Here is an 11,271-nt window from a genome sequence, read left to right on the forward strand (position 1 = left end):
AAATTTTAAAATTCTGTCAATGTATTTTTAGTTTTCCTAGAGACAGGGTCCCACTCTGCCATTCAGGCTGGAGTGCAGTGGCGTAATCTCAGCTCACTGCAACCTGGAACTCCTAGGCTCGAGGGACCCTCTCATCCCAGCTCCCAGTGCACCTGTGATTAGAGGTGCACATGCCGCAGCCACCTAACTATTTTAATTTTTTTAGAGATGAAAGTCTCCCTGTGTTGCTCAGGTCGGTCTTGAACTCCTGGGCTCAAGAGATCCTCCCTTCTCCACCTCCCAAAACGCTGGGACTACAGGTGTGAATTACCAGGCCTGGCCAAAATTCCATAAATTTAATCAAAATCTTCTAAATGACTAATACAATACCAGTTTCTTTTTCTTTTCTTTTTTTTTTTTGAGCTGGAGTGTCGCTCTGTTGCCCAGGCTGGAGTGCAGTGGCATGATCTTGGCTCACTGCAAACTCCACCTCCCAGGTTCAAGCGATTCTCCTGCCTCAGCCTCCCCAGTAGCTGGGATTACAGGCGTCTGCCACCACACCTGGCTAAATTTTTGTATTTTTAGTAGAGATGGGGTTTCACCATGTTGACCAGGCTGGTCTCAAACTCCTGACCTCAAGTGATCCATCTGCCTCGGTCTCCCAAAGTGCAGAGATTACAGGCATGAGCCATCTCACCCAGCCAATATGTTTCTTTTACATGCTTTAAATACCTTAAAGTCGGCAGAATCTCAAATAGTGCAAGGATGCGTGTTGCCCTGTGGTGACAGTGAGTGGTGACAGTGAGCTGTTCTGGAGCCGTCCGGAGTGAGTGCCAGCTGTCCTCGCATGGAGTCCTGGTTCCTTTGGTGGAGGACGGTGTTGAAAATCTCAGCCTTTGCAGCAGGGACGGGGGGCATGGGACACAGGGAGTTGGTGGTGGGCAGAGATGCTGCTGGGCCACTTTCGGTGACAAAATGTGACAGCGAAGGCTTTTGAAGTCAGGTGGGGCCCAGCCTGCCCTGGGGAGGAGGGGGAGTTCGGGAGGGGTGAGGCTGGCGGGTAGAGTGAGTGGGTGAAGGGGAGAGAGGAGGGAGAAAACCTGGTCAAGGTCAAGAGTGCCCAGGGGAGGACTTGGCCTTTACCGCATTGTGTGTTCAAGGCTTTTAGCCCAGATTTTCCTGGGCCATGTGATCACGGCCTTCACTCAACTGACCTTCCACACAGTGACATTCAGTATCTGGAAGGAGGGGGCAGGAGGATGCGTGTGGCCAGTGGAGACCAAGAGGAGGAGGATGGGGCAGTGGTCGGGGGTGCTCTCATTTTCCCGGCCTCCAGCTTGCTGCTCCCTGGACTGAGCACTGGCCAGCTGACCAGCTCAGGGGGGGCCGCTGGGCGATGGCCCAGCCACTCCTGCTGGTTCTGAGCTCCTCTTCCGGTCTCCATCCCCTCCAGTGCAGACACCTTCACGGATACAACCCCTTCGACCAGGGCTGTGCCAGCAACTGGTATTTAACACTTTGTGCACCACTGGGACCCAAGTGAGTTGGCAAAAACCAGAGGTCCAACTGGTGGGCCCCGGGGGTGGGACAGAGGGGGGTTCCCCCGGCTCCTTCCCACAGCTCCCGGGCCCTTACTCACACTGCCCACTCCTCTGGGGTTTTCTCCAGGGCGCTGGGGGCTCTGGGGCCTCCCTACTTCCTTGGCTCTGTGAGTTCTTGCCCCATTATGGCGTAGAGGGGTGTTGCGTCCTGGATGAGGCTGGCCTCAGCTTCCTGCAGAGCCAAGCCCTGGGCTGCGTGCTTCCTAAGCTGAGGCGGGCAGGGGAGCCAGACCACAGAGGGCAGTGGCCCCTGCATCTGGCCTGTTGCTCCCCAGGTACATGGCTGAAGCTGTCCAGCTGCAGAGAGTGGTGGGGCCGGACTGGACATCCCCGCCCAACCTGCACCCTCCAATGTCCCCCTCTGCTCTCAACCCCCCAGCCTGCCCTGGCCCCCAGTCCCAACCTCCGGGTACCTACAAACCAGGGAAGGGCCCCCAGGGTGTGGTGAGGCTGCAGCTCCCCAGGAGGTAAGAAGCGTGTGTGCGTGTGTGCGCGTGTGTGCGCGTGTGTGTGCGCATGTGTGTGCGTGTGTGCGCGTGTGTGCGTGTGTGCGTGTGTGTGTGCGTGTGTGCGCGTGTGTGCGCATGTGTGTGCGTGTGTGCGCGTGTGTGTCTGTGCGTGTCGGGAGAGGGGTGTCTGCAGGTTGTGAGGGTGTAGGGGGGAGGCCCCTGAGGTTGGGCTGACCCTGAAACCGGAGTGCTCCGAGCTTGGGGGAGGAGGGTTCTACCCTGGAGGGGCGTTGAAAGGAGGACCCAGGCCTCTAGAATATACCCCAGGGTCCCTGGAGTCACAGAGACAAATGAATGATGACTGCTACACTAATGTGCTGATTGGCCTTGGGCCGGTCACTCTTAGGCCTGAGATGAGTCTCGTGGTTTATAATTTGGCCAAGGGGTGGGGGTGGCGGGAGATTCTTTTATTTAAAGGAAATGTTGACTTGAAGCCCCGTGAGACACGGAGGTGGGAGGTGGAGGATCAGGAGGCTGCCGTGGGGCTGGGCAACCCCTGTGCCCTGGGGCCTCTGCAGCACATTCTGCTGTGCCAGCCCCCTCCCTTTGCCTCCAGGGGCAGGAGACCTGGCACGAGCTGTGGGGCGGGGTCTTGGTGAGGGCACTCATGCCCCTGTTCTGTGTTTAGCTCCACGCGGGCCCAGTGCCCGCCCTGCTGTTGCAGGATCCCCCAGGCGAGGTTCGGCCTTCTTCTTGCCCCTGTGCACCCGCAGAGATGCCCACAACACCAGCACCTGAGCTCCACCTCCTGAATCCGCCTCCTGAATCCATCTCCTGTACCCGCTTCCTGAACCCACCTCCTGCTTCCATCTCCTGTACCCGCCTCCTGAACCCACCTCATGATTCCACCTCCGGATTCCACCTCCCGAACCCACCTCCTTACCTCCCACTTCCTGAGCCCTGAGTGGAAGCCTTTCTGGGCCCTGCCCTTTGCCCACTCCCCTGGCGGGAGTGCCAAGACCCTCAATGCCCATTAAATACCCTTGCCTGCCTCTTACAACTGTCACGCTGCGCGTGTCTGTCCTGGGTGAGGGCTTGGAGGAGGCTCTAATGGGCCGGGACAAAGACCTTCCGGGATGGAGGAGCTTGATCTGTGGAGGCCTGAGTTCAGGACCCGACACCACCTGGCTCTGTGACCTTAGACAAGACACCTAACATTTCTCTCCTCCTTAAAATTGGGCAACAACAGGCTGGGCGCGGTGGCTCACTCCTATAATCCCAGCACTTTGGGAGGCAGAGGCCACCTGGGGTCAGGAGTTCGAGACCAGCCTGGCCAACATAGTGAAACTCCATCTCTAGTAAAAAATATAAAAATTAGCCAGGAGTGGTGGTGGCACCTGTAGTCTCAGCTACTCAGGAGGCTGAGGCAGGAGAATCGCTTGAACCCGGGAGATGGAGGTTGCAGTGATCTGAGATCACGCCATTGCACTCCAGTTTGGGTGACAGAGTGAGACTCTGTCTCAAAAAGAAAAAAAAAAAAAAAAAGGCAACAATAATTGCAGCAGCCGACTGGCCCAGCTCCCAGCCACGGCTGTCAGGGTGTCCGAGGCTGGGGAAGACCTGGCCTCTGCCCCGTCACACCTTTGTCCGGCTGCAGGGGGCACCCGCAGCCCAGGGATTCACCAGACTGGCCTGGTTCAGCCCTGCCTCGCTGGAGCCTCCGGGGCGGGGTTGGGGCTGGCCCTGTGGCTTCTGGGGCCCTGAGGCTGGGAGCAGCCCCCTCCCGGCTGCGGCGTCCTGGGGAAGTGGAGGGTGGGGGCGTTCTCCACCACAGCCCGGCCTTGCATCTTCCCTGCAGCTGTGTCTCACCCTGGTCCCTCTTTCCTGGTGGGAAGTCAGGAGCTGGTTCTGGTCCTGTCCCTGGGGTGGTCCCAGGCCCCACACGTCTTCAGGCCCCTGGGGTGGGGGGCCGGGGGGCACATCTAACTGTGGCTCTGCTAGCGGCCAGAATGTGACCGTGGGACTGGGAATAATGTCGCCTTTCTGGAAGGTTGTCAGAGGCTAGAATGAGGTGTTTTGTGCAAAACTTCGGGAACACAGGTACACGGTAGGCACGCAATGGGTGCAGCCAGTATCATCGTGATTATTTTCTCCACCACACAGCTGACACGCCCCCCAGAGCTTCTCCAAGGACCACCTTCGAGACTGACCCGGGCCCCTTTCTTCAGGGAAGTCCCTTCCGCCGGCTCCCCTGGCTCGGCCTCTCCGGGCTCCTCTGGCTCAGCCTCTCTGTGTCGGAGGAGGGCAGGAATTTTTATCAAGTGTCCCAGTGATTCTGCCACACTGTTTACTTCCTGCCACCTTTGTATCTGGTGAAACCAGGGTGTGGAGGAAGGTGGGGATGGAAGGATGTCCCCAAGGGTTCAGATGAGCACCCCCAGGCACGGTGGAGGAGTGTGTGTCTGTGTGCGGGGTGTGGGCACATTCTCAGGGGATGCTGGCCCAGCCCCTGTCCTCGCGGCCGCTGGCGATGCAGGACGTCCCTCCAGATCTCCAGCCCACTGGGTCTTGCCACAACCAGCCCTGGAGGCTTCAGGCCCTTCCCTGTAGGCCCAGCCTCATCCACCTGCCTGGACTGGGCCACGGAGGAGGGGGTCCAGGAGCCTGGGCCAAGGCCGGGATGTGAATTATGGAACTGGCTGGTTGAAGAAGTGGTGCCTGCCTGGAGTCCCAGCCCACAGGGGCAAAGAAGGCCAGGCCCGGTATCTGGGGAGGCCCTGCCCTTCCTCTGCCGCCCTGTCCCTTGGTTCAGGGTGGCACCTACTGGTCCTCGCCTCCAGGTATGCAGGGGACTCACTCAGCCTCAGGCAAGAGCCTTTCAAGCCCTAAGCCAGCTGTGAGTCATCTCCCCCACACGCTGGGCCTCAGTTTCCTCACTGGGCAGACACAGTTTTCCTCAGAGCGTCAGAGGAGACCATGACGCCTCTGAGGGCAACGGCCTCCTGCTCTAAATGCAGGTCCTGGGTCCCTCTGTCCCTCCCAGCCTGGGGTTTCTTTTTTTTTTTTTAAATGGAGTCTTGCCCTGTCGCCCAGGCTGGAGTGCAGTGGTGCCGTCTCGGCTCACTGCAACCTCCTCCTCCCGGATTCAATCGATTCTCGTGCCTCAGCCTCCTGAGTCGCTGGAATTACAGGTGTGCACCACCGTGTCCGGCTCGTTTTTGTATTTTTAGTAGAGACAGAGTTTCACCATGTTAGCCAGGCTGGTCTCGAACTCCAGGACTCAAGAGATCGGCCCACCTCAGCCTCCCAAAGGGCTGGGAATATTGGCGTGAGCCACTGCGCCCGGCCCCAGCCCAGGATTTCTAAGGTTTCTTCAGGAAAGTCGCTTGGATCAGGCCCCTTTGCTCCTGGAGGGTTAAGTGAGACTTCGGCTGTGGCTTCCTTTGACTCCCCACCGCTCCACACTCTCCCCTAAGCCAGGGGCCCTCAGGGATTCTTTGCCTTTGGGAGGCCTCGGTTCAGCTGCACCCACTTTTCCTTCCGCCCCTTCCTTCTGCGGAATGTACTCTTGATTCTCAGATGCACCCCACCCAGTCCTTGACCCACTGATAAGGGGAGGGGTGTTATCAGAGCCCAGTTACGGGGCCTACTGTCCACACGCCCAGGAAGCCCTGCCACCTCTGCCTTCTGCGGGCTGGAGCGAGGAGCGACCCCCAGGCCTGCGAAGCTGCCAGGCGCCTGCCTGTCCAGGGCTCCGCTGAGAGGTCCCCAGCTGGCCCCTAGGACCTGAAGAAAGGGGTTAGACCCTGGGATGGGGTGCCCAGAGCAGCGCCCCCATCTCCACGCCTTTCCTCCATGGGCCTTCCAGAGGCTCACAGGCTTCGCGGGCACGTGGGGTGGAGCTCAGCCCGGCCATTCCTCTCTGTGCCCAGCTAGTGTGCTGTGGAGAAGTCACTGTCCTGTGTGCAGCCTCAGCTTCCTCGTCTGTAGGGCGGACAGTCACAGCCGCCTCCCAGGGGTCACAGGATCCCAACTGTCTAGGAGAGGAAGGGCCCCGGCTGCCTCATCCAGCCGCCCCCAGCCCCCAGTTTCACAAACAGGGACTCTGGGGCCCAGACAGGGAAGTGGCTGCGTGGGATCGCACTGTGCAGCCGGTCTGGTGACTCTCTGGTGCCCAGGCCGCTGCCCCATCCCTGGTCCTGGGCCATTCCAGGGGAGACAGGCTTGGCCGGCAACCCCAGGGCCCTGCTCTCCAGAGCCTGTGCCTCAGAGCTGGGCTGGGCTGGGCATTTCAGCACAAGCCCAGGGAACTGATAAGAAGGTTTAACTCTCTCCAGCCCTGTGCTGTCGGCGATAATGACGCCCTCCCGCTGCCTCCCGCTCAGCCCTGCCCTGCTCTGCCCTGACCCTTGGGTGGGGACCCTGAAGGTGGCTGAGGGTGGAGCAGGGCAGGGACACATGGGGGGAGGGGAGATCATCGCACTGCAGGATCCAGGGCCCAGAATCCTAGTATCTCACCGGACATAGGCACCTTGCTGGCCCTCACGGGCAGCTGGGCACAGTGCCTGGCACCCATGCTCCATCTGGGTCCAAATCCCTTCGCTTTAGTTCTTAGCATGCAGAAGAATGGCTGGAGGGAAGCAGCCCGGGGGCTGAAGGCTTGCCAGAACTCCTGTGCTAACAAATCCTCAATCGAACGCTGCCCGGGCCAGGGCCTGTGCTCAGTGGTTCAGGCCAGCTCCTTTAATCCTCACAACTGCTCTGTGAAGTTGTCACTCTAGGTCTTGAGGTGAGGAAACCAGCGTAGAGCAAACACGCCACTCTCCCAAGGTCACGTCGCTTCCCAAGGTCATGTTGCTTCCCAAGGTCACGTCGCTTCCCAAGGTCATGTTGTTTCCAAGAGGCAGGAGGGCAGCTCCTATGACCTGTAACCACCACGATGTATGTCTGTGGGCGGTTTCCACATTTTATTTCAACGAAGGGTCATAGTTAAGACAAGGGCTCTGAATGTGGGCTGCCTGGTTTCAACCTCTGTAACGTAAGATTAATACCGAGAAGAAAACACACACACACACACACACACACACACACACACACACTAGTCGTATCTCATCGTGGTTATGACATGGATTACACAGTGCATGGAAAGAGCTTGGCACAAACCCCCACACACGGCAGGTGCTTTGCGGACGGAGCAGTGATCATCATAGCACGATAAAGGAGGCAGGAGGCAGGCCAGGCCTTGGGATGCCAGTTCCCATGACAACAGCCGCTGGCTCCTGCCCGTCTCGGTGTGGGTTCCCCTGTGGCCCTGACAACAGAGGTGAAGGGTGCTGCTTCGGACACGAGGTCTTTGCTACTGTTTTACAGAAAATCCACCAACACTGGTGTCTCCAGGCCAAAGGGGATGGGGGCGTGGGCTGAGGTTCTTCAAGGGAATGGGAAGAAGATCACCCAACAACGGCTCTGCCTCCTGTTAAGAAAGCAGCTGCTGCTTCTGCTTTGTGGCCAGGCAGTGTTTCAGGCTGAAGGAAGTCAGAAGCAATGGTGGTTCCGAGCTGTGTTCCAGGGTGGCTGCCTCGGCCCTCCCTGCTCCTCCCTGACCTCCCTGGCAGGCAGCATCCCAGGCTCTGCCTCTCCACATGGGCCTCTGCCTCACCTCTTCTCACCCTTCCAGGCTGTGTCCTCCCCTTCCCCCTGCTCCTCCTCCTCCTGTCTTTCCTTCTCATCACACACTCTTCTGACTCCCTCGATTGCTCTCTCTCTCCCTCTCTCCCTCCCGCTTTTCCTGAACCACAGCTTCCGGGAACAGAGTCAACTGTCTGACAGCTTTCATGTACTAGCTGCGGTTCTGGAAGGCCCGGGTCCGGGTATGGAAGCCCAGGGAACTGCCCGCCAGGCTGGAGGCAGGGCCTGCACAGGGCATCCGTGTCTGCCTCTCCCTGGGCTTCCACCTCCCACCCGGGCACCCACATTCCCAGCGGCTTTCTGCTCGGGGAAGTTCTGCTGCTGAAACTGGGGATTCCCAAAGTGGAAGGGGCCCTGCTGAATAGCCAGCCACCTCCTCTACTTCTCAGTGAGAAGAAAACCAAGGCGGTGGGGGACGCAAGGCGGGGCTTCCCCGGGATCACACAGCTGAGCAGAGGCCTGGCCAGGGGTCCCTGATCTGCTGCCTGAGTCCTGGGCCCTTCCTGCCGCCCCACGGAGAGGAGACAGCTGGGTCAGAGGCCTGGCTTGTCAACAGGAAGGGCACGTCCCTCCTCCTAAAGGCCCAGTGTAGCAATGAGGACACTGAGGACACAGGTGAGTGCTACCGGAGGTCCAGGCCTGGGGAAGCGCTTGGCCTGCCTTTGCTCGCTTAGTCCTCTGCCTCCTGAATGAGGCACTGCCTTTACTCTTGTGGGTGTCTCGGGCCTGCAAAGACCAGGTGTGCTGGAGGACCTTCAGGGCTACTCTTTTGTTTTTTTTTTTGAGACGGAGTCTCGCTCTGTCGCCCAGGCTGGAGTGCAGTGGCCGGATCTCAGCTCACTGCAAGCTCCGCCTCCTGGGTTCCCGCCATTCTCCTGCCTCAGCCTCCGGAGTAGCTGGGACTACAGGCTCCCCCACCGCGCCCGGCTAATTTTTTGTATTTTTAGCGGAGACGGGTTTTCTCCGTGTTAGCCAGGATGGTCTCGATCTCCTGACCTCGTGATCCGCCTGCCTCGGCCTCCCAAAGTGCTGGGATTACAGGCGTGAGCCCCCGTGCCCGCACTGTTCAGGGCTACTCTCGCACTGATCTCCTGCGATTCCTTGACTGAGTGACCAGGGAGGAAGGTCCCTGGTCTGAGGACAAGTCCTGAGGTGAACAGGGCGCCAGGCAGGATTTATTCCATGGCGCATTAGTATCCTTTGACTGAACCTGAGTCGTGCTGAACCTCATCTGTCCCGAGTAGTGGTGGAGGCATGAGGTCAGCAAGTGAAAGCACTGGCCCCTGGGCAGGGCCCTGGGCTGTCTGGGCTGGGAGAGTCCCCCAGCCAAATTTAGCTCCTAGACGCCTGTTCTTCAGCCCCTGACGGGAGTGGAAAGATCCTCCTGCCTGCCTTTTCCTGGCAGGGCAGTAAGTGGCTGTGTAGGGAGCACAGGCCGGGCACCCGGAGAGCTGGGTGACAGGTGGCTCTGCTGCCAGCTGAGTGTGTGGCCCTGGATGAGGCCCCGACCTCTCAGAGCCGCTCTGATCTCAATGCAAAGCTGAAACCAAACTCCATGCCCGGCCTACCTCACAGTGCGCTTGTAGGATCAGAAGGGTACATGATGGGCCAGTGCGGTGGCTCACGCCTGTCATCCCAGCACTTTGGGAGGCGGAGGCGGGTGGATCACCTGAGGTCAGGAGTTCAAGACCAGCCTGGCCAAATGGCAAAACCCCGTCTCTACTAAAAATACCAAAGTTAGCCAGGCGCGGTGGTGCAGGCCTGTCATCCCAGAGGCTGAGGCCGGGGCGCGGTGGTGCAGGCACCTGTCATCCCAGAGGCTGAGGCCGGAGAATCGCTTGAGGTTGCAGTGAGCCGAGATCGCTTCATTGCACTCCAGCCTGGGCGATAGAAGAGAGACGAAGAAAGAAAAAAAAAAAAAAAAAAAAGAGAGAAGGGAAAACCTTCACGGACTTTATTCCTTTCCTCAGGCCAGGACCAGGTGGGTGTGCGGTGGTTGTAAAGGAAACAGTGAGAGGGTCTGACTCAGGCAAGGGGACCTGGAGGGAGTCATTCCCTTTCTCTTCTGTCTCCATTTTCTCTCCTTGGGCCCCGACTCTTTTGCAGGCTCTGAATGTAGATTATCTGGAGGTCGGGTGTGGTGGCTCATGCCTGTAATCCCAGCACTTTGGGAGGCTGAGGCAAGTGGATCATGTGAGACCAGGAGTTTGAGAGTAGCCTGGGCAATATATTGAGTCCCTGTCTCTATATAATAAAATAAAAAATTAAATAAAATAGAGCATTGGGAAATGGTCAAGGCTGAGGATGGGCCACCTCGTTCTGACTCCCAGGCGGACGGCACGGCCCGCCTTTCTGGGGTGACCTTCCCAGCTCCTTCTCTTCCCCACCAAGTATCTATCCCCAGGGGAAGGAGCTGGCCAGACTTGGGTTTGGTGCAGAGATGGGGCCCCCTCTGCTCCCAGCTGGCAGCATAGTCTGTTAGCCACCCACAGCCTCTGGCCTCAGCGTGCCCTGGAGTAGAAGCCTCTGGAAGGCCTCAAGGCCTGGTGGTGCCCGGCTCACTCTGAGCCTTTGGCGGGGGCCTGGGCTGCTGGCCCAGCTTGGCCAGGAGGCTCTGGCTGCCTTGGGTACAATCCAGGCCAGAGAGGAAAGGGGTTTGTTCCTGAAGCAGAGACCAGAAGTAGGCACACACAGTGCTCTTTGCTTTGGAGTAGAAGCCTTTAAAGATTTGTTTTCTTTAAATATCCTGCTGCAGGAAAGAGAAGCCGAAAACCAAACATTCCGAAAACATGGATTTCAGGTGGCTTTAAAGGAGCCGTTTGTTTGGTTTCCGTCCCACCCTGTTTCTGCTCAGTGGGGTCTGGGGCACTTGGCCCTGGGGTTTGGTGGAGGGTCCATGCCCTTCCAGGCTCACCCGTCCAGCCTCAGCAGCAGGTCTCCTCGGCACCAGATCTAGCCTGAGGGCCCCTGGTCGTGGCCCAGACCTGAGCGTGGTCCCGGGGAGGGTTTGTGCACAGCCACATCAAGGAAAAAGAAGGCCACGTTTCCTTTATAGCTGCTGCACCTGGCACTGTTGACCACACCCTCTTTCTGGAAACCTCTTTTACTCTTGGCCTCAGGAATCAGACATAGTTCTTTTGTTGTTGTTGTTGTTGCTGTTTTTTGAGACAGAGTCTTGCTCTGTCACCCAGGCTGGAGTGCAATGGTGCGATCTCGGCTCACTGCAGCCTCCGCCTCCCGGGTTCAAGCGATTCTCCTGCCTCAGCCTCCTGAGTAGCTGGGACTTCAGGCACCCGCCACCACGCCTGGCTAATTTTTGTATTTTTAGTAGAGACAGGCTGTCTTGAACTCCTGACCTCAGGTGATCTGCCTGCCTTGGCCTCCCAAAGTGCTGGGATTACAGGCGTGAGCCACCACGCCCGGCCAAGGGATCTGACACGCTTCTGACCCTCCTGACTCTTGGCTGCTCTTCCCCTCACCCCTACCATGAATCTTTCAGGTCCTATCCTTGGTCCTCAAGCTCCTGCTACTATGCGACCAATGAGGTTCCAGGT

At 58.5% G+C, this 11,271-nt stretch overlaps 1 protein-coding gene across 1 annotated transcript in view; it reads left to right on the plus strand.

Moving 5' to 3' along the window:
• Positions 1-3,083, plus strand: part of ZDHHC19 (zinc finger DHHC-type palmitoyltransferase 19) — an 18,146-nt gene extending 15,063 nt beyond the window's left edge. The window contains 4 exon segments of the mRNA XM_031935283.1: positions 1,433-1,518; positions 1,856-1,961; positions 1,964-2,047; positions 2,718-3,083. Coding sequence (XP_031791143.1) covers positions 1,433-1,518; positions 1,856-1,961; positions 1,964-2,047; positions 2,718-2,993 — 552 coding nt within the window. The 3' untranslated portion in view covers positions 2,994-3,083.
• The last annotated feature ends 8,188 nt before the right edge of the window (positions 3,084-11,271 follow it).

This window comes from Piliocolobus tephrosceles, chromosome 2, assembly GCF_002776525.5.
Source record: "Piliocolobus tephrosceles isolate RC106 chromosome 2, ASM277652v3, whole genome shotgun sequence".
NCBI classification, from domain to species: domain Eukaryota; kingdom Metazoa; phylum Chordata; class Mammalia; order Primates; family Cercopithecidae; genus Piliocolobus; species Piliocolobus tephrosceles.